The following is a 24,217-nucleotide window of genomic DNA, read 5'->3' as shown; positions in this document are numbered from 1 at the left end:
GCTTTGTCTACTTGTTCTTATGAAAAACTGTGTAGTGAGAACCTTGCTTGGTCTGCTTGATGGCTTCATCCAGTCCTTTGTTTTGTGGGTTCTTACTGCAGCAGAGATTGGACAGGAGGAACTGATCTCAACCTGCTCTGACTTGAGACCTTCTGAAATGGCAAGAAGCAGGGTGGTTTGACCTACATGTCTTTTTATTTTACTGAGTTGTTTTATTTCTCTTATACTTGAGCAGTTTTAATGCATCATTCTGTCTAGACATTTTTAGAAATAAATTGAAAGTGTTTAGTTATCTGAGGATGTGAGCTAGCAAGTCTCTTTCAGAGGCATTGGCTGAAACATCATGCTTGCTCATTTTTAGAGTAAGTGATGGAAGCAGTATCTTTAATGCTTAGGAACTTATTATTATAATCTCAGTGTTGCAGAAGAAAATGAATTTTGAAGGGGGGGAAAGTCTGGATGTTTTTAAAAGAATTGGATTCTTATAATGTAATATGGTCCTATGCATTATATTGAGCTTGTACCAACTAAATTTGTTGGAAGTCTTCAGAACAAGGGGTAGGAATTGAAGTACAGCCCTTTTTTCAGTGAAGAGAGTTTGTTTTATGCTCCATTCTTAATGTGGTAAATTTACCCTTTGGTATGCATTATTTCCTGAATCAATAAATAAGCTGTAATGGAAAAGGTAGCGTTTAATAAGGAATGACATTGTATGGTTTTTTTTTTTTAAAGACATCATAAAATATTGATTCTGCTATCAAACCTGTAGGAGATTAGTTTAAGTTGCAGAAACTGGAGAATAGGGTCAGTTCATGTACATATTTCTGGTTTTGTGACTGTTAAATATCTACCTTTAATCTATTTTTTCCCCAACTTCTAGATAAATCATGTTATTCTGGGGAAACTGTGTTAATGAGCATCAACTCCATAATTATACTTGTGGCTGCATAACAAGGACACATTCATGTCATTTCTTTAGGCAATAACTTTTCTTTCTTTTGCAAAGAAGTATTTTTAAACTGGTCATTAATTTTATGACCATAGAAATGAGATGCAAAATTTATGCTGTTGTCATTGGCATGGGTTCAAGGCACTACTGACATTATGTGTGATTGTAATGGAATGGCTGCCAACTAATGAGTCTATAGACATTTTGTTTGAGCATGCTTTGCTTTTAGATGTTTGATTAGGCAGCAATGCTTTCAATTATGCCTGCAAATTGTATTGAATGCATTTACCTGATGCCCATTGTTGCTTTGTAGTTCAGTTTTCTATTACATAAGTGCAAGTTGAATGCTTTTCTTTAATTTATTGATGCTTTTTGGGTGTATTTTTAGATACTTGGCACCTGAAGACAATAGTGGTTTGTGCTGCTCAACACTGACTCCTCTGACTGTTCAAGGAGTAACACGTAGAGCTTCAAATACAATTCTGACTGCTCTTACTCCGTAGGTGGAGTATACACGTCAATGCAACGCACTGATGGAGGAGCATGTAAAGTGGAGAAAGGGCAGAGATTGTTCTGAGTGGGGGAATGTAGGAGATGGTGTAGGATCAACAGGAAGCCTCTTTGTGGGCTGTCAGGAGCAATATCTTTATATATTAACAGCATACAGTTCTAAGATACCTTTTAACCCTGACAGAACTAGAGGGCAAAAACCCCAAGGTTGATACCAGAAGGTAGTCCTTTTATGCCAGTACATAAACATAAACATGTTGTGAAATGTTGCCTGTTAAAACTCCAGAGCACAATGAGTCAGCTTTCCTATTGAAATGCCTGCAGTTCTTCTGTTCAAATCAGATTATTTAGGAATTATATTTTTCAGTGTGTAGTATAAATTGATGCAAACTATTACTTATTTGCTACTATTTTTCTTTACTCTAAAATAAAAAATGGAGAATTTTTTTTGTTTATTCTAGTTCTGCATGAATGCAGGTTGCTTGTACTTCTATCCAGAGTCTGCCACCTATTCTCCACATTTTTCATGTAAAGTGTGGGCACCTAAATGTAGTATTGTATGACGTAGGATTTATATATTGGTTCTGAGTGCCATTCTCATAGGGTTCAGTGTCAGTGAGTATTGGTACAATTCAGGATGGCCGAGTAACGTTACATAGAACTCCGGTTCTTTGGAGGGCTTATAGCAAAGTTTATTGAAAGACGGATTCTTCTTATCGGTGTTTCAGTACAGTGAAAAGGGTCAGTCATTTAGGGCACCACCTTTTTGTAAACATCTCTACCAGTAAATAAGTTGGAAAAACACCAGGTGTCAGGAGGACAGTATCTACAAGGATTGTTTTGGGTTCCTCCTTATGATTTCCCAGGCCAGACTGAGAGAGTTCTGTACTTGGCTTTCCCACAGGCTTCAAGCCATTGCCTGGGGGATAAGAATCCATGTTCTGACCACTGTCAGTTCCCATAAGTGAGGGCTTTTTTTTATGGAAGTCTTTGAGCCTTCTTTAGGATTTAACATCTAGAGAATGCTTTGAGAAATGTAAAGCACTGAGTGTGTAATTTTTTTCTTTATAATACTCTCAACACTTTTTTGGTTGTTTTGTTTTAAGAGCATTTTGAATTTGGATACTCTAGACATAAAACAGAAACTTGTTTTATTATGAATCGACATGCAATGTTGCCAAATACATGCCAGTATATATACATTATATAACTGTGTAATGATTTTCATGCCAGATGGCCACTAAAGCCCATATAGTCCCTCACTCATTTGCCCCCACTGGGATAGAGGAGATAATCATAAGGGAAAAAGTGAGAAAACTCATGAGTTGATATGAAGTTGGTATAATAGGTAAAGCAAAAACTGGACACACAAGAAAGACAAGGAATTAATTCATCATTTGCCCTGAGTAGGGAGGTGTTCAGCCATTTCCAGGACAGCAGGACTTCATCACAAGTAACAGTGACTTAGACAAACATCATTGCTCTAAACGTCCCCTACTTCCTTCTTTTTCCCTCAGCTTTATATGCTGAGCATGGCATCATATGGTGTGGAGTATCCTCTTGGTCAAGTTGGGGTCAGCTGTCCCCCTCACAACTTTTGGTGTCCCCTCACAACTTCACCAGCCCACTCACTGGTGTGGTGGTGTGAGAAGAAGAAAAAGTCTTGACTGTAAGCACTGCTCAGCAGTAACTAAAACATGCCTGTTTTATCAGCACTGTTTTTAGCACAAATCCAAAACATAGCCTAATACCAGCTACTGTGAAAGAAAACAACTCTGTTCAAGCCAAACCAGCACAGTCTGGGATAGGTATATGGTATGCCCTAAATATGTATGTATGTGTTAAACAGTCCCTTGTTCCTAGGTCATCTGACCTTTATATTTCATTTCTTTATATGAAAATAAAGCACAAATGTTTACTGAATTTGAAATCCTAAGTGTAATTGGAAAATGTTAGTATGGTGACTTAGTGGAAGAGCAAGGTAACAGAGCAGCAGTGCAAACTTACAGAAGAGATTGTGTTGCTGAGTGGGACAAAATCCTCTGGAGATGTTCTTTCTACGTGTATACTCACCTACTTGTCATCCACAAGTCTTACGCATTCAAATATACTAAGATTTGCCATTCAGCCTATGAATTATATGTGCTGGAGTGTGGTGTTTGTGGAGCTGTTTTCTTCTAGAAATACAGCCTAGTCTTTTAAATTTATACTGGCACTTTCATGAATCATGTTAAATGATAACATGTTTATGCATAGCTGATAAGAGGACATTCTTGATTGACAACTGAGGCTTACATATACACATATATTTTATGCATTCTAGTACTAGTAAAAGTTTAGGACAGTAAAACAGTGGAACAGTTTTGGCATTGTATAGGTTGTGAATATCATGTTTGCTCTTTTTATATGGAGTGTATCATCTAATAAAGATAGATATATAGGCAAAGAAGCAGGCAACTGGTCTCTGGAATCTAAGTGTGAAAGATGATCATGCAGGTTATAAATAAGCATGCAGGTTATAAATAAGGCATAATATTTTCTGTTCATGTGCTATCTGCTCTGTATTTTTCTGTTTGGAGGAAGAGGTGAATTCTAGAGAGAAATAATTTACTTTTGAATGGTTTGACAGGTGTGATGAAGTGCAAATATTTTGATCAGATTAACACGATGACTGGCGTGCTACTGTGAGAGGATTGTGTCAAAAATAGGTTGGAGTCAGGTTCAGATTCAGAGCAGTTATTAAATGGCATGGGACCTTGGGAGGAAGCTTTCCCAAGAAAAGCATATTAAATTAATGAAGGGAAAGCCTAGCTAGTGCCTGACAACTTTTGAGTGCAAAAGAACTCCAGCAAAGCAAATATCAGGCTTTGTTGTTTTAACTGCATGGAAAACTTGCTGTTCTTTGCAAACAGCCGAGGTGCTTTCTGGACATATTGTCTGAATTTTCTGTGTATTTGCATTATTAAATGGGAGGGGGGTAAAATTCAGCCATGGTTAGGCAGTCCTACTGATGAGTGCAATTTCTCTGTCTGTGAAGAAGAATATTTTCACTATGCATGGGTTTATTTTGGATTCTTAGAAATCAGTTTTCTGATCCCGTGCTCCCAAAAGGGAACACATAAATAGAGAAGGATATTTGGATGTCTCTATTTTTTTGTCTTTGTATATACCAAAAGGTAACACTTGAACAATTTAGTGTTACATGATTTTCAAGAAATTTGAGGGCTATTTAATCTATTGGAGCATCAACTTTATGATTCTAGTCTGATGATTTTTGTCATATTTAGTTTTTTCTCCTTCACCAAGATTTTATTTGGTTTTTTTTAGGAGCAATGTAGTTTGTTATTTTTCCCGCTCTCCTTTGCCTAGATGTGTTAAACATATCTGAGAAAATACTGAGTTTCAGGAAGAAGTTAAATTCTGCCTAATTAGGTGAAAGCCTCAACTAATATTGATTTCACCATATATTTCCCAGACCTTTGTGCTTGTGCATGACACTGATTTTGTATCTGTTGCGGTGGGGCTCTCAGCTGGGCAAGAAATTCATTAACAGAACGCTGCATTAAGCCACAGGTTCATACCAGGTGCTGCCAGAGAGCAATTTCACTTCTAGTTTCAGGGAGGAATACACGCACAGTTTTGCAAGGCAGTGCCTAATTACAGTGAAGAAAAGTAAAAGTGGGCAGAGGTCACTGCTGCCAGCAGTAGTTTGGCTTCTCCTGGGAGGGAAGTTGCTGCAGCTCCATCCTGCACTAGGACAGGCAGAACTTCAGAGCCTGGTGCTCTCCTTTTTTTCCTTCTGCCGGTGTTTTCTCTTTCCTGCCTCTTTGCTGTGGTGTTTCTTTCACCCCTTGTGAGAAGCTGCCAGCTGTGCAGTGCTGGGAGCAGGTTCATTACATGACAGCGTTTAGGGAAACCGCTCCAGCAGCATTTACTCATCGGGTCAGAAGGTACCCCTAGGACGGCATTGCTCACAGCTGTGCTGGAGGCCGCCAGTGTCCATGAGAAATAGGATTTTTTCAGTTCCAGATAGGAATTAATACCCTCCTTACTACTGGAAATACTTTTATTGTGTGTGTTTGTGTGAGAGACTATTTAACTAGCAGTGTATATTGACTTTTACAGAGCTGGAAGATGAGGAGGAGTCTGAGAAGCCTCTTTCTTCGCCTCCTGATAGCGCCTCAATAGCATCTGACCGATATGATAAGGAGGATGAAGCACCTTCTGATGGTATGTGACACTGTTTACCTTAGAAAGTACTAGATTTGCCAGTTTGCTATGAACTGATGTAATCAGATCCTCATGATGCGAATGTTAGTGTTGCTAAACAGATAAACAGATAAGCAGCACAGCTGGGCACTTTTCTTACCTTTACAAGAACCTTTAAAAGAACTGAAGAGCTCTCTCTAGTGGTCCTAGAGCATAGTGAAGCTGTCTCAAATTTACGCGGTGTTTCTCAACTCATGTTTTTTGATAACGAAACGTCTTCTGTAGATACGTGTGTTTTTAAAGATAGATCAGTGGCTAAACCAGTGTGAATATTTGTAGTAACAAATTGTTTGTTAATTCAACATTATCAGATTCTTGCTTAATTTTATTGTGCTACTTAATGGCTTACTGTATTATTTATCTAATAAATAATGAAACAGTTTATGTGATTGATATTTTTCTGCAAACTCCATGCAGAATAGGTTCATAAAATATTAAATTAATTATTCCTACAGTGTTTCCTTCCATTAAGATAGTCTTTTATACAATGTTTTTGTTATATAAATTTTAAGTTTGGGTTTGCATTCTAAAAAACTCTACACTTCATAGCTGTTTTCCATGTTGTTTATTTTGTATTCAATAAGTTTAATGCTAAATGCAACTGCTCTAAAGACATGAACTATTGAATATTTCAACAGTTAACAAGCTTGCTTTAACATAGTGTCCGTATTTTTGAAATTAGTTTATTGTATACATAATATAAACACCTTCTATGGATAATATATGGCAGTAAATTAGGTATATGTACAAATAAATTAACAATGTATATTAATTTGTGGCACTGGAAGTTAGATAGACTTACTAGTGCATGATGTTTTCTGACATGATATGGTGATCAAACTGTGCAGCTCCATCTCGAAATACAATTGCTGAATGAAAATATGCTTCCTGCAATGTAGCACTCCACATTTTATATTATCCAGATTATTCCCTTTGGAAACATAAATTGCTTTTATGAGGTATAAAATTATGTCTATTGCAGAACAGGGATAAGTCAAGTACATGCATAAGTGATAAACCTTCTAACCACTGATTCAGAATAATGCAGTTTTTTTTATGTCCAGAACTCTGTAAAATGTCTAACAATAATAATCACACTTTTTTTTTTTTTTTTTTTTTTTTTTTTTTTTTTTTTTTTTTTTTTTTTTTTTTTTTTAATTGAGCTTACTACATGTTGGCAGTGTGACCTTCTACTAAAAAAAGTAAAACCAGACCTTTTTGCTCTCTGGTTGAAATGTAATTATCAGTCAAATTGAGTATGGCTTTTAGAAAACCCAAGCTAATTTTCAAAACTACAGATGAATGCAACTTTCTATGTATTTATTTTTGCTTACAAACATAATCTTATCATTATTTCTAATTATAACTTAATAACATGGTACTGATTGCATAAAGGGTATGTGACAAAATTATATGACTATTTAATAGGAGATATGATTATAGAATTGTTTCAAAACAGTTAATCAAGAGAAAAGGGATAATGTTCATAAGCTAAATAATGAATGACTGGAGAATGCTGATGCAAGAGTATGTGAAATACTGTATGAGTTTGTACAGAAGGGTGATTAATTTTTAGCCTGTTTTGGAAGATATGAGAGTAGGTATAATATCTGCTCAACAATATCTTGACGGATTCATACCAGTTTAGGCAGAAAAATGGAGGCTGCTATTCTTTTATATTTGAGGTGATTTTACCTTGCTGGTCTTTCTGTATTTTATGATAAATCATTTTTAATTACCTAGTGGGAGTGTAGCATGAAGAAAATTTGAGAGAAGGTGGTAAATTCTGATCTGCAAATACTTAATTTATTGTAGTAAACAGTGTTCCTCTTTTTCTCTTTGAATGTCTAATGTGTCATTCCAAGACCATTTTGATTTTAACATATATAATCCATCATTCCAGTCTAGCCACCTAGCCTGTGTATGAAAATGTATGTTGGGAAAATCTTATATGAGGTGGATTGATCCCCAGAGGTGCCATTTGTTTTAGTTCTAATAGGCATAAATGGGTTTGTTGAAGCTTAATACTGTATTTTAGTTTTTTAGCAGTTTCTTTATGTTCAATATTTAAATCCTACTCAAGAAACTGGATCTGTAAGGTAGATGTTTGATCTTGTATAATTACCAGTTCAGTGCAGCAGGGCTCTGTGCAGATCTAAAACCTGATTTGTGTAGGATCAAGGCTCTCAGCATTAACAGAGGGCCCTATCTGTAGGTAACCAATTTTAGGTGTTTTTTTATTTATGTTTGAGTCCATTTCTATTTTTATGTAAAACCTTCTACATATATTTTCTGCTAAAAAAGCCCCAAGGCATTTCTCTTTATATACTTGAGTTAGGCACCAAGGTTTGTGTGACTTGCGAAAGTGTCGCAATTTGACTTTGCGGCATTACTGTCAAAACATAATTTGTGAAGGCACACGCTTGGTAACAGATAAAGAATTAGTGTATTATGTGTACGTTACAGTCATTGTAAAATCCTGGAGTTTTTGTGTGACCTTTGTCTAATGGTGTATTAATTACAAGAGAGATAATCCATTTAACAATAAGTATGGGATAACTAAATTAGCACAGGTCACCTAAAGGCCTTTTGTCAAATCTGATTGTTATGTTGTCCTTTTGACTTTTACCTTATGGTAGGCACTAACAAAGTATCTAAACTTTGATGGATTATAAACTCTAAACATGATATGTATTTTTCATAATGCTAATGTAATTTTCTAGGTACTGAAAAGGTCAAACCCCCACATCTCTGTGTGCATTCTAAGTCTGTCTTTCCTTTTAATATTTCTTTTTCTCTGTTCCTCTGGTTCAAAAGTTCACTCAGTTCCCAAATGGCCACCTAATTTTCCAGTTATTCCCTCAAGCCATATGTGTTTTGGTTTCTTTATGGTTTATTAGGTACTGTAGGAAAGTAGCATAAGTTATATCATCTAATGAAATTCAAGCACACTTCAGTGATGCTTTGACTGGATTGCTGGCAGCAATTAAATCACAATGAAAGAGAATGATGCATGGGCTTACATGTCCAGACACCCTACAGAAACTGGAAGAGGGATAAAACACAACAAAACCCCCAAATAAAATAACAAACTGAAAAACAAGACAGACCAAACAAAACAGCACAGCCAGGCACTCTGGTCTTAACTTGATTTCTTTTTTTTTATTGGCTAACAACCTGATTGATAGCAAAATCATAACTTGCTGTATGCTAACAGGCAGAGTTCACTTGTAGGTTATTGTGAGCTGATAAAGGGTTAGATGGAGTTTTGATTTTCGCATTGGTCCTTGGTGCACCAGATTAATGGAATTTCAATGAGAGACTGGAGTAGTCACAGCTTTGTCAGAAAAACAGATGGAGATTCTATAGCCATGTCTGCTCATTAATACCAGTTGCCTGAAAGGTGTACTACTTCTCTATACAAAAGACTCAACATAATTGATTTTTGAGCGAGGTATTTTTTCACTTATTGATGACTAGGTTTCTTGCAACTTAAATGACAGGTTTTTGTATAGTACATTGTATAACAATGTTATGTCTTGTAATTTCTTACTCTCCTTCCATCTGCGTATTGAAGAATATATGTAGTGGGAAATACATATGTCTTGATTAGTTAAAAACCAAAGCATACCAAAATACTTTAAAATTGAAATACTAAGATTTTCTTTCAGATTGGAAACAAACTTACTTTTGGTTGAGAAGTAAATGGGGAAAAATGTCACTGTTTTTCATTTAATTTTCAGGTTTTCTAGGTATTAAATATAGGTTCAATGACAGGCTTAAACTTTCCTGTTTGATAACACTGTAATCTTTTTTATAAAATATAGGGTTTTTCTTCTTTTTTTTTGGTATATGGTATGGTACCTTGATCCTATAGTAAGAAATGGCACTAGTATTAAAGGAACAAACTTTCTGACTTTGTAAGTGGACTTCTGAAGAAGACATGAAGAGACACTTTGGCTCTGCAGGGAATATGTAATTGGATAATTACTGGATGTAAAACATCACAGTGAATGGTGTGATGGAATAATTTAGATCATCACAATTTCTATGGAAGGTCTAGAAATGTTGCCTTGAGAAGGTAAGGATGAAAGAAGGACTAAAAATGTGTCTGGGGACTTGTATGCTCTTCAGATTATCATATTTGGCTATAGTTTATGAGTAAAATATGCTTTTTAGTAGAAAATTTTTAAACAGTCTGAGAATCTCTTATTAAATTTCCCCATAGTCGAAGGGCAGGAAGGTGGGGCTGGAGCAAACAAAACTGGGCAATTGGAGAATTGAGGAAAAAGGGTAAATGAAAGGGTTGTTCTTTTACTGTTTGTCATCAAAGTGCAGACTTGGAAATGAGCAAAATTTTTTGCTCCTGCAGTGATTTTCTTGCTATAATTTTTGGATGAAGCAACAGGCTTCAGTGCTTTATTTTCATGTAGTTGCTTTGGAAAAGTTCTGTACAAGTCTTTGCAGGCTAGAGCCAACTATTTTACATGATCTATAGTATTTACTTAATATGAGCATCACATTTTGCAGTTTGATCAAGTGAGAATGAAAAATCATGTGGCTGAATTTTACACACTGTTTCTTTTTACATGTTAATTCTCAAATGCAAATACTGATTAAGCTTCCCCCCCCCGGCTTTTTTATCCCTGGTTGTTTGAATACTGTCACTGAAGAAGGTGAGTAGAGTTCAGCGTGAGATTTTATCTTTGTGCGTACATACAAGTGTTTTCCCACTTTCTGCAACTACATTCCTACTGAGTTTATTTTTGAGGCACTATATTAAAGCAAAAACTGTTCCTCACAGAGGCAGTTAAGCAGTGCTAGCAATTAAGGTATCAAAGGTCGGAGAAAGGATAGAAATTCCTAGTTGTATTTTCCATTCTCCTTTTGCCTTTCTTATCCCTTCAGTCTTGTCTTGGTACACCTCTTTTTAGTAACATAATCATGTATATGGAGAGGGTGTTTGGTTGTCTTGGGGATGACAGCCCTGAAAGTTTACCTGAGTTATTGCAGGAGATTAGTTATTTACTTTCAGTTTTGGAGAAAGAGGTACAAACTTAAGTGCAGGATAGCCATGCAAAGGAATGAGAAACTTCTGTATTTGTCTTGTTTTTCTCATAGGTAGGTCTCATTGAAGGCAGAAAACCAGGTACTTTATTATTCCTTGTATCTCTTAATATTCGAAAAAGGTCAGCTTGAGGGGAGGCAAGATCTAGATTTACTTGGACAGCTGATCTTCAGTGAGAAAAGGTGGCTTCTACTTTATGCTCTTACTAGGCACTGGCAGGACGACAGTAACCCATCATATGGTAAATGGGTAAAGACTGGACTTTGGGATGCTAACTTTATTTTGTGGGAATGCTAGTTCTTGTCAGAATTTTGAAGGGGATTATGCTTCTGCGTTTCTGGCTGAGAAGGTAATATGGTGCTGAGGTTGTCAGAGGAAGGTTGAATCGCTACAACTGTAGGCCGAATCACTTATGGACACTTTAGATGTCACCCAGAATACACTCTTTTACAAGCTGATGGTGAAAAGTAAAACACAGTGAAAAGTAAAACATACTAGAGAGAAACTTAAAATATGAAGCTTCTTTTAAAAAAAAGTTCTGTTTTTTAAGGATATTGGTACATGTAGGACCAACCATATACGAGTGTAAATTCCGAGATGCAAATCTCTTTGTTTAACACATGAGAAGAGGGTGCTAACTTTGTTGAAATTGTCAAAAGTTGTAAAGAAGATGAACTGCTTGTTGAAAGCCTCCTGAGGCTTTAAGAGTGAAATCAATGTGTCACACATAGTGAGACGTTTGAGTTGTTTCTTGGTTGGCACCTGTTTCATCTTTCCTAAAAATCTCTACTGGTGCAATTGCACTGTCCGTTGGACAGCTTGTCCCAGTGCTGCACTCTGCTTGCTTGGAGAGAATACATGCCCTAAACTCTGTCAATCTGTTGACATATAACTCTCTTTTGTCCATAAAAGACGTGGCAATAGTGTATTTCTTTCCTTCTGTAATGAATATTTTTGAGGACTGAATAGAATCTTTATAACTTTTCACATGTAGCTGGTTTTGAAACCTTATGAAAAGAACAAACAACTGAACTGCTTGGTTGTTTGCTGGTTTGTTTGTAGGATCCATACCTATGCATAAAGCAGCAATGACTTAGATGGAGAAGCAAAACGTTTAAAAAAAAACAGTGCGTGGTAAATATGTGAAGCTACTCTAATTAAATTTGATTTAAACCATTTGTACAGAACATAAGGGAATAATTTCTGATAAGAAGCAGAAGTTTTAAGTGAAATTCTGGCCCTAATAAAGTCAACAATAAAGTTAAAAATGGCATCGTGTAGGTTAACAGTGTGTACAAATTGATGATACTAAAATGTTTGAACTTCTAATTATCGTGATGAAAAACTTCCCATCAAACAATAAACCCCTGTGTTCTTTTAACATTTACCTTTCTCCCATGGGAGAGATGACATGGTTTGTTGCTCATTTTATTTCATCTATGTTGCTTCAGTGACTGAACAATAACAAAACAGCCGTGTATATTCCACCACTACATAGGACAATATCAACAATAAAAACTAAATAATGACCTGCTTAACCCATTTCTTTTTCATATTAGATCATAATTTTATTCAAGATCTGTAACAATACTCTGGGTAAAAAAAAGCCCAGAAAGTTGAACTGAATAGATTTTTCTATTTACATGATATTGCTTGTTGGCCTAATGTTCTTCTAGTTCAGTTCTTACACATCACAAATAGCTGACATAAAAAGGAAGAGGAGAAGTTTTCCTTCTGCCTCTTGCATATGCAATAAGCTTTACAAGTAGGTTTTGGAGGCAGTTAATTATGATTTTAGGATCTTATTGGTGCTTTTCAGTGAATTTCTGTCTTCTGATTTCCCTGTAATTCCTCTTTCTCCCTGCCAAGCAGTAGTGGCAAGGCAGCTTCCATTCTGCTCATTACTCCTTTCCTCCTAGAACCAGAAAGATGCATCAGTCATCGGCCTCAGTGGTACCTTGAGGTGGATACCAGAGGTGAGCAGGTCCGATAGATTGATGCTGCTTGGTATTCAAGGCAAGAGGCATCTTTTCCTTCCTGAGATCTACCATGTATGACAGAAAAATGGGTCAGCCTTCAACAATGCTGTGTAGTAGTCACAAACCTCCTGGGGAGAAAAAGCTCTACGGAACCATTGCGTTTTCTCTGTTTTAGATTAGATCAGAACTATTTAAAACAATGGGCTGTGTGGTAATTTGTATTTTGTGTCAAGGGTGAGGCTTTAGAGGTCCCTGGATATAGGAACCTACTGGAAAAAGAAAAGTATAACCTTGCAGTGTAAGTACAAGCTAAGCGTGGCATTTCTTTTTCTGAATTGGTGATGAAGAATTTGTGCCCATATTTAATTTATTGCATGCATGAAGTGTTTATCAATCCTAATGAACAGAAAAAGATTTTTCCCATGTTCCTTTTTTTGTGTATTAATAGATCTTAAACAAGAACAAAACAGGCCTGTTTTCTATCAGGCATCATGCAGTCCAGGCATTAATTTTAGTGAATTTGGGTTTGTTTCCTTTTAAATAAAAGCAAGCTTGCAGTGGATTAATATTTGTGAATTTTGTGATTAAATTTGTGTGGAAAAGTAAAAACTGTGTTGGAAAAGGTTTATTGCATGGTTTTGCAAATAAACTCCCATGTAGGAGATTAACTCTTCATGGTATCCATTGGATGGACAAGTTCATTACTGGCATTCTCAAGAAGATATTGCAGATAATTGTTCACTGCTTGAAAAATTTTCAGCAGGAACTATACTTCTTTGGATATCTAGGTCACTAAGCAGTATTAGTATGATGCTTTCCTCAGTAATTTTTATAGATGTTTACTTGGAAAATGTACAACAGTAGGATTTAAGAGTAGAGTAGCAGACTAAAACTGCTAAATGCTGTATTTTCTCCAAACTTAAAATTACTACTACAATTTCTTAATTAATATTAGGTGTAACCTATTCACCACTAACTATTGCTATAATGATGGATAATATCCCATGAGTATCTTGGTCTTGTCTTCTCTATTGCTGGTAGTCAGAAAGAGTTTTGAGCCCCTTTTAGGCAAGGAATTATGAATGAACCTACACTACATAATGGAGGAAGACCTCTTCTTTTTCTGTCCTGTATATTTGCTCTGCCTACCTGGACATGTGTTCCTTAATGCAAGTTACGTCAGAGCCTGATAATACCTTTTCAGGGGTATCCTGTTCTTCATATAAAACAATTTTTGCTTGTTACTCAACAGTCAAATTTTGTATTATTTTGTATTTCTCTTCATCATAGAATGGTTTGGAATGAAAGGGACCTTAAAGTTCATCTAGTTCTAACTCCTCTGCTGTGGCCAGGGACATCTTCCATTAGACCAGGTTCTTAAAGCCCCATTCTACCTGGCCTTGAACACTCCAGGGATGAGGCATTCCACAGCTTGGATGTGGGTGATGTATAAATACTCACAATCCATATTCAAAGGTGCAGTTAGTTTGTGATGTCCTTCACATATCTGTATTTGTGCATCACTGCTTTACATTGAAGAGGTAAAGGAAAAGGATTAGTGTTACAGGAAATGGGCCTTATTACAGTTTCTTAGAAAAGAAGTTAATGAAGTGTTGTCATTGACTTCCAATTAAAAAAATGTTAACCTTGCCTGTTTTCACAGGGAGAATCTTAACACATTCTTATAATTCTGTCTATTTTCTGTTTAGTAATTTGAATATTATGCATATGGAGGTAGTGGGGGAAAAACTTGTCTTTTAGTTTTCTAGGACTGCTTTCCTTCTAGTAGGAGTGAACTGATTTTTCTCTAACAGCTTTTTCAGAAGTTGTCTTTAATACTGTATTTTATTGGAAAAATATTTTGTGCTACTACCACAAACTTGTTTGATCAAAGATTTTTGAAATATTTTAGCAGAATGGTTACTTGGTACTTGTGCCTGTAAAATAACTGTTAAGAGTTGAAAATACACAAAAGAATGTAGTCCTATTGAAAAGTGCAGATATGTTTTTGTCTGTAATCTTTGTAGATAATGTTTGGAATTTCAGGTCAAAAGCAAAAACCGCAAAACAAAAACTTTGTTTTTACTTACTAACGACAATATATCTGCAAATTTCATTTGGAAATATGGACTGTGTAATGCAGTTGACAGAAGTACATTTAACTACATATTGCTTTTTTAATATATGGCACACCTTTTTTTCTGCTTCAGATCGCTGTAATCTTCCAGTGCTCTCATTCACTTGAGCGATATTTAGAATGTGGTATAAAAATAATGTGAAAATGCCATAGTGAGCTGGTGATAATTGATTTACTCCATCACACTGAAATACCTCTTGTTTTCCCTCTTCCTCCTCCCTTGGGCAATAATCATGGGATCAAGCTGCCAGTCTGTAGATATAATTTTTCCAGCAGTGCCATCTGGCTCCTTGGCACTGGAAGTTGTATTGGCTTCTTTGCTGTTTCCACTGATTTTTGTCAAATGTTAGTCCGTTGATGAGACGTCTTTTGTGAGTGGGTGCTGATTTTTTCCTCCCCCCAGATGAATGTTGTTTTTTATTGGTATTGTAAAGGACCACGTGGGTTTTTTTTTTAAAAAAATGGAATTTAGGAGTCAACATATTAAAAAAATAGGATTTATGTATAAGTTAGCTTCTTTCATCTATGTTGAAAGTATTTTCTCAGGATTTTGTATGTTTTGAATAGTCCTAGCTTCATGTCTTCACACAGATTTTTAAACTTCTTCAACATTAATGTAAAATTCATTTATTTTTTGAAACTTACTTTTGAAAGACGTTATGAATGAACGGTAAGAATTTTTAGGGTCTGTGTTACAGATATAACAAGCTTTGTGTTTTTGAATAAATAACCAACAAAGCTCTCTTTTTTCTCACAGGGCTGCAATTTTATTTTTCCTGTCAACTTTCCTTAAAAAAAAAGATTAAAAAATGTAAAAATAGTGGCTTAATAGAATAAACACATCTGAATTGCTTTATTCTATTCAAGTCTTAGATGCATTCCACTGCCATAAAAGATATAATGATGGTATTGATAAAGTGTTGGAAAGGAATGTTCTGGAAATAGTATTTTAATAGGGGTGGGAAGTGGAAGGAAAATCCTGTTGATCTAAACTATTTTTGTAATTATTATTAATATTCTTACTATTTATTTTTTTTTAATATTATTTCCTATACTGGTCAGAGACAGTTAGAAGAAGAAAAAGCCTGAGGAGCTGAGGATCTCAAGCATAAAGGAGGAATAGAATTACAGATTACATATTTTTATTCTCTGTTGTTAAAAAAAAAAACCAAACAAAAAATAAGCTTTGAATATTGTATGTGAATTTAAAAAAAAATCCGAAGCTTGTTCTATTATTGTGTAAGTGAACTCCTATTAATCAGGACAGGGTGAACTCATTTAAATATATTATATATATATATATTTAAAAAATTGTATTTCAACCTGCATTTTCAAGTGTTATGTCTCAGATGAATGAATTATTCTCATCCCTGCATGTAAATATAAATTTTCTTTTGTATTGAAAGTACTTACCTGAAGTTATTCAAGGTAACCTTGGAAATTCTCAGACATGAACAGTTGTATTCAGTTGGCCTATTTGAATATTTTTATGTTATTATCCCTAAAAGTAGAAAATAATAAGCACTATTTCTTTGTCATAGTCTTAGTACTATCCAAGTGTAATGCCTTTGTTAATAAAATGCTATTAGCCTGGTATTTAAATCAATATTTACGTGTTTTCCCAGCATTGGAGAAATTGTCCAGTACTGGAAATGATAGGATTAAAAATCTTGGGTGGGACAAGGAGTGCCTTGATGGGATTTTTGTAGCAGTTGCTTTGAATTAAAATTCAAATATCTTCTGATGTCTCTTTATAGTGGCTTTTAAAAGAAAACAGCTACAACAGACAGGGTGTCTGAATACAGGTCTCATCAGTAACATGACTCAGACACAAAGTGGGTATTTTTAACATGTAAGTTCAGTTGAAAGAATCTATAGAAAGGTCTATAATATCAAAGTAAGGCAAGCATAGCTAAATATGCATGATCTATTGTTAATAGCAAAAGTGTAACTCTTTAGTCTCACGGAATATATTCTCTCATGAAAGATTTTAAGGGCATGGGTATATCATGATTTTCTAAAATAGCATCAAACCTTCTTTTTGTTTGTAAGTAAATGTGAAGATAGAACGTTGCTGCTAATCAATTGTCTGGGATGCCACCTCATTAAGATTTACACGATCATCAAAAATGCCCAGAATTGTTTGTTGGCTATATCCTAACTCAAATATATAAAGGGGATACCACAGCATTTTTCTTTAGAATCACAGGGAGTTCAGTGACCTTTTGTGGCAAATTATGTAGAAAGAAAATATTTATATTCATTTAAAATAACCTCCATGAAGAAATAGTCTCATTACCCTGTTTGATCAATTCCTTGCAGCCTGAGCTGTAGCATGCTGCTATTGCCATTGGTTGATGGAATACACTGAGAAGTGGCTAATGGTGATGGTGCTCATCAGGACAGGGTTCAGCCAGCGGTCAGCAACAAATAATTCAAGACTGTTTCTAAGTTTGTGGCTGGTGGAATTTGCTTCTTGCCCCAAGCCAGCAGCATTGCTGAGCTGGGCTATTTGATTAGAGGAGAAGCATATTTGCTTCTTAGCAACTGCACATTTGCACAACACACAGACCTATACTGCCTCCAAAGGTTTGCCTTTTGTGATGGTGGAATAATACTTTTCTGTTGATTGACAGACAAAAGAGATCTTTGCAATGCAGAGGAGTTTACAAGCAATTTTTTCTTTGTCTTTTGCAAACTTATCAGAGGTGCTTTTTAATTTAGCACTGCCTGGTGCAGATTTTTATATGTAGCAAGACTGGCCATGATTTGAACTGCATTTAAGCTATTACTGCTATGCATATTTAAAGGACAGATGCATACTTACGCTTAATCATCGGTGTGTGCAGCTTTTTCCCCAGCAGGTGTACTTAATGGAAATTATTTTCTACTGTATTTTGAAGTATTTTTTTATATGTGTATTGCTATTTCCTATGCAAGAGTGATAATCTTTTTTTTTTACAGAAGATAATAATAAACTGAAAACTGCTCTATTCTGAGTGCTTTTTTTAATACGTGAAAAGAATTGTGGCAGTGATCGCAATTCTAGTAGTGCGTGTGTAATTTTGGATGTAACATTTCCCACAGGAAGTGAGTCTACAGGAGAAAATGTGTCTAGTCAGTAGAAGGCAAAGGTATTTATAACACTGGTAATCCTTGAAAGAAGACAATTTAGGAAAAAGAAAGCCTAAGATTTACAGTCCTAGGAGGCCAGGACAAGAAAAAAGCAAACTTTTTTTTTTTTTTTAATGGTTTTACAGCTCTTTTCACTCCTGGTCTTTATTTTATTGTGGAAGTTTCCGTACTGCTGTAACAATAAATAACAATAAATTGCTGATGTGGTTACTGAAATGTTTTATGAAATAGTAAGTACAGTTAGTGTTAATGTGAATTTCTGCAGATATCTGCTTGCATATTTTCCTAAATAAAACATATCTTTTAACTTTCATAACTCAAACCAGTGAGTGGATTTTATAGTCAATTAAAACTGTATTTTTTAAGTGGTAGGGCGATTTAAAAGAGGAGTGAACAATAAAAGGACTGTGGGCTAATGTAGGCACTCCGGAGTTTACTGATTAATAACCATTTCAGTGGCAGTTCAGACCCAAAAGAGGAGAGCAAGAAAACACTCTGATATGGTGAAGCAATAAAAAGCCCCAAATGTCCCTGTTTCAATCAACACTAATTAAACTGACAAAACTTCTAAATCCTTTTTCAATTAGGATTTTTTAAAGTCAGATGAATATTTTAAAATGAACTGTAATCAAAATTTTAGGGTTTTAAGAGAATTTTGGAGATTATGGAATGATGCAAAATGAAAGCATTGGGGTGAATTGGTGGCTGTTTTGGGGAACAGGTATTCAGGGTGCGCACGCTGCTGAGCAGGAAGCAAAGTCTAGGAATAGGTACAACTGTGGTTTTGGAGGCCCTGGAAGGGCTGGTTGTTGACTGACTTCATTCTCTTCCTTGTTAAATTTGATGTGTGTATATATATTTGAGTTTTCAGAAGGGTGTTTCAATGTACTGATAGGATTTCACAGTCATTTGTGAGAGGTGTTAGCTTTGGCTTAATTTCTGAGATATTCAAAGTTTTGATAGTGTGATAAGATGGCTGCTTGTTGTGCTGCTGAATTGCTAAAGAGATGCTTATACCTGATTGACTTATTTTTGTACCTTAGTACTGTTAACATGTTCACTCTGTTCTACACAGATTTTATACTTCTGTTCTTAATAGATGCACAATAAATTAGTATTGAGCTTTTCTTTTAGTTGGTTGGCTCTTTTTCCCGATAGCAGACAGCCTTTTGCAAAACTGAGGTTTTTGAACTAAGTAACTAAAAGTAGGAGTTGCCACGTTAATACTATGAAAATGCAACTGTACCCAGGGTAGAATGCAGCAGCTCTTACAATGGCACTGTAAACAATACCCAGCAATTTAAGAGCAGGATGTGAGGAATATTTTACCTAATTGAAATGACAGGGGGGATTTTGCATAGGTAGAAGCAATTATTCATACTGGAGGTAGGCCAGAACGCTGGGGTTATTCCCCTCATCTTGCTAATTAGGCTTTCAGTTTCATTAACAGTCATTGAGATATTGGGTGACTGACTTGTGTATGAACATAGCCATAATAAATACAAAGAATATTTTATTTAATTATTGTGGCTCATTTTTGTTTTTATAGCTCAAGAGGGGTAGAAATAAGGAGTGTTTTAAGATGTGCAGAACACTGAATAGTATGAAGGCTGAAGGCAGCATGGCTGTGTCTGTTTTTGGGTAGACTGAGGCCATAATTAAGACACTACCACATTTATATTAGCAACATTTTATTAGCTTTTTTAAGATGGAGTTACAAGGGTTTCTACCTTTACTAATGTGTATATTGAGAAGAGAAATTAATCCAGCTTTGTTGTGCTTCTCGGATGTTTTCAACCTGGGATAAATTCAACTTTGAACAGGTCTGATGAATCTAGAGTTCTTGTTGCCTTTAAGCCTTGATTTAGGAAATATAACCTAATGTGTATGGCTTCTTTAAATTCCCATCACTCTAATACACTATCATTGGGTTTTTGTTTTTTTTTTTTCCACCTGCCCTTGTTAATTGCCTTTGTCCTTTGGAAACAGACATTTTGAGGGAGGTTTGTTTTCCTTTTCAAGGATTGATAATGAGGTGCAGCGATTCATAACATAGTGTTGATATCAAATAGCTGCTTGTTGTATTTTGGAAAGGGCCTTGAGTGTCTGAGCCTTTGTTAAGTCTCTAGGTTAATCTTTTTTTTCAACTGACTTTTCCTTTCCCAACTTCTATGATTAGAAATGTCAGCTAGAGAATTTTTTCACCCTATTTGCTATTAGAGGTGATTCAGTTCTTAAATTAAAAATAGCCTTTAATGAATAAAATTTCCAAATAGAAACCAAGAAGGTGAAAATACTGTACAAAAAGCAGATCTGTTGAGTCAAAATGTTTAAAAACCTGAAAAATCACTTGTATGAAACTGAACCAGCTAAATGGATGAAAATCGCCTTAAAACTGAGAAAAAAAGTGTTTCATTCAGAACTGGAATGCTTTAGATTGTTGTTTAGGTTTCCCTTGCCTTCTAATAAACAAAACACAACAGTGCTATTTATAAGGTAACATTATAAGGAACATAATAAGGAAAAGTGTGCTTACAACATAACTACCTATTCTGGTTCCTCCCTTTGTGTAGATGTGGCCATAATTTGTCCTTTTGGTTTGATAATTACATTGATGGTCCTCGTGGAAATATTAATGAATTCTTTGTGACTGAGAGTCAATTGTCTAGCTCTGATGGCTTTTTCATGTTAGTTTCTCCATCTGTAAGATTGTTCTAAGTAATATGCCAGTGATTTGTAAATATTTTGAACCAAGTTATCCTTATGTGTTGTATTTCCTTTGCATATCCAGAGGTAAATTTGCTTGTCAGTACATTTTGTAGGCTAATACGTGTACTGTTGAATAAAATAATGCTAATGAAACCAGAACAAATAGGACAGCAATTAGTAATTTTATTTGTTCACTGTACCTCTGATCTTGTACAGAAATGTGCTTGAGTAGTGATCTAAGACACATAGTGGTATAGATAATTCATGAAAAGTTGAGTCAAGAGTTTTGTGCATTAGTACTTGTCTCACTGAATCTTTCTGTGTGTTGTTCTCTGGTACCATTTTGTCAGGTGTTTTTGAGAATTTGTTGTCAAAGTATGTTATTTTTAGAGAATTCAAGATTATATGGGGAAATCTAAGACTGCATTTGCATGTTATAGATGCAAGCACTTTTGTGGGAAACAATATAAAAATGAATTATATAATGACTAGATTTTTATTTTGATACAGTTGTGTTGGTAGTCATAGATTGATTGGCTGCTTTTGGGAGTTCAGTTTATGGACAAACTGATGCTAAATAAAAAAGCCATGAAAACTGGCTAAGTGCCAGTAAATGAGGTAATGTATTTTGCATATGTCACCTTGCTTTCATTGGATCGAGGCAGTTTTAGAATTCTCTGCTGTATGTATGAATTTGAATAATTTCATGCTTCAGAAAATCTAATCAGGATAACACTAAAAACTGGGAGAAAAAGTTTGGAAACAGATGTGCAAATATACTGGTGGAGGACCGATGTTGTACAGAAGGTGTGTAACAGGAAGTGGAATTGAATCTCTTATGGCTGTTGAAGTCCACAGAAATTTCTTCTTCCTTTACTAGAAATGTAACTTTCAACTAAGAAAACACCCAGGTGGTTAGGAATACAAGAGTATTACTTTATGCAATGCCACTTTCTTCTTATTATTTCTATATTAATATATGTAGGATTTAATACTCAACATTCTTTTGACGTGCTACTTGTTCACCACTTCAGGATACACGTGTTTTTTATGCGAGGAAAAATGTAGAGTGTCAAAAGTTAAGTCCTTAAACTAAAATAACTTGAATTTTACAGTTGCTCCTTTAAAAAAGTGCATATCCAAACTAAAGAAATTTTGACTTGGGTTGGTGGAACTCCCTCCATTTTCAATAACCTATCAGTATGTGTTATAAACCAGCATTTTCACTTGACATGATTTTATATTTATAAAGGAAGAAAGAAGAAGGCAACATTATCAGAATATTTTTTTTAAAAGCAATTTTATTTAGATAATCAGAGTCATCTTACTGTTTATCATAAGGATACTCTTCATGGTCATCTTCTCACTTTTCCTCTGTCAATTTAAGGTATGTTATAGCAGTCACAGAAGAAAGTGTGTAGTTTTCTGAAATACAGGAATCAGTGCATATGTGACATCCCAGTTTTACACACGCTGGAACCTCTCCTCTGCCCCTTCTCTCTCCCTCCCTCCAACTGCTTACATTACTTTGAAAAAGTGTGTGGGTGTGGCAGGGGAAAATCAGTGGCACAGCAGGCCTGAAAATGAAATGTTTTTCCCTGTAAATGCATTTTTTAAAGACAAGCGTAATGAAGCCAACATTTCACAGCATTTCTAGAAAAGATGTAATACTGTTTCTCTGTTATGAAGAGGAGCAGTGGAGGCAAAGTAGCTGTGACTTACCCAAGATTGCGAAAGGAGTCTGGTTAAGAGCCAGGACTAGTTCTATGTTTTCTAGCTCCTGCTTACATGGTAAGATCTCTTCATTATGTCTCACACGTTCCAGCTTTCTGAAGTTTTTGACAATTTGAAATGGATATTAAGGGGATGTAAAGTAAACTTTTTTCCCCCCGTCCTCAGAACCACATCATTTATTAAGAGATGTCATCCTAATGTGTATACAACTTCCATGGCTTTGAGTGTTATTGTAAATGGTAAAAAGACTCTTTGGTTGGGTTTAGACTGATGCTGCCTTCTGAAGTACAAGAGGTGTTTGTAGTTTTGTATTATGTCTTAGTTTTAATAATATTATTTTAATATGAAAATGTTGGTGTTTCTTTAACTATTTAAAAATAGCATATCCTGCTCTAATTTTTCAATATCAGGAAAATAATTTAGGTTTAGGACCCCAACACCACCTCCCCCTCCTCAGGAGTTACAGAAGTGCATTAAACTGCTGATACAGACACTAAAACTGTGAGTTTTCCCTTATTGGCTCATTTGAAGTTTTTTTCTTTTTTTCTTTTTTTAATGAAAAAGGTAGTGGTGCAATTTAAAGTCTGGTATATAGACTATACCTAAAGTAGTACAGTACATTCTGGAGGCAGCAGTACAATGCTTTCTATCTGAAAGATCACAGATAGCTTATATAAACTGGTAGAAAAGTTTATTAAAGTTACTCTTCAACTTGCAAGTGAGTGAAGTGATTTGGCTTCACTTTAAAAACAGCAGCCCAAAACTGAGCTGCCTGAGTATTATCATTACTCCAAAGCAGCATAATTACCATTAGGAGAGAATTGGTTCCTTTAAGGGAAAAAATAATGAAGGGAAAACTTCTTAAAATGAGTTTTATTACATTTTTCTTATAAAATTAGTCTTTCATTTTGTTGATTAATGCTTGAGTTTAAGATTCTGATGTAGGCATTTTGCCATTATAATTCTGAAATATGGGAAGTCCTTGAAAACATTCCGGGATTGCCTTCTGTCTGTCTGCCTTGTAAAAGATCCTTTCAGTTAAATGGACCATCCTCCTTAAATGATGTCATTAGCTTGGATTGAAAAGACATTGCCTGCAGGGAAATCATTTAATTGTCTTAAAGTGCTCTACTTCTGTAGATCTTGAAGCAGCACCCTGACTTCCATCTTTGTATCAGATAATTCATCTAAAATTCTGTTTTTAATCTCTGACGAAATATTGAGATGTAATTTCCACTTTTATTGGAGAAATTTGAGACCTTTTATAGTCTTGTCTCTGTCAAATGGATGGAAAAGTTTCACTTGTTGAAATGCAAATGGGTACTGTCTTTTTTTGACTTAAAGAATTGATTTAACATCCATTCATGCACTGCTTTATAAATATTAATGTATTGAACTCTTGCATTTCACTGATACCAAGATATACTTTTTTACATGCGTATCTCTAAAATCAGTAGTACTTCCTTGGTCAAACAGCAAGTCAAGTTTTGGGGATAATTGCAACCTTTTTTATTTTTGTTAAAGGCATATAGGAAAATGAAAAAAATCTTTTTTTTGTTGGACTTAGCAGTCTCTGAGTCAGGTAAAAGTCAGTTTATCAGGGATGCTGGGAATTTTTAATCAAGTAGGCAGTCAGACTGGCAAAAATCAAACCTATGTGTGTCAGTGAAATACGGATTTATTTAGAAAATATATTCCTTGAAAATATGTAGTGTAGTTTTTGCCTA

The 24,217-nt window shown here is 35.2% G+C and overlaps 1 protein-coding gene across 1 annotated transcript in view; it reads left to right on the top strand.

The window, feature by feature from the left end:
- Nucleotides 1–24,217, top strand: part of SKAP2 (src kinase associated phosphoprotein 2) — a 119,775-nt gene that overhangs the window by 17,729 nt on the left and 77,829 nt on the right. Inside the window, exon 4 of the mRNA XM_083868417.1 lies at nucleotides 5,585–5,689. Within this exon, the coding sequence (XP_083724543.1) occupies nucleotides 5,585–5,689 (105 nt within the window). The remainder of the gene's footprint in view (nucleotides 1–5,584; nucleotides 5,690–24,217) is intronic.

This window comes from Zosterops lateralis, assembly GCF_965231275.1.
Source record: "Zosterops lateralis genome assembly, chromosome: 1".
NCBI classification, from domain to species: Eukaryota; Metazoa; Chordata; class Aves; order Passeriformes; family Zosteropidae; genus Zosterops; species Zosterops lateralis.
This window is presented reverse-complemented; position numbering and strand designations above follow the sequence as displayed.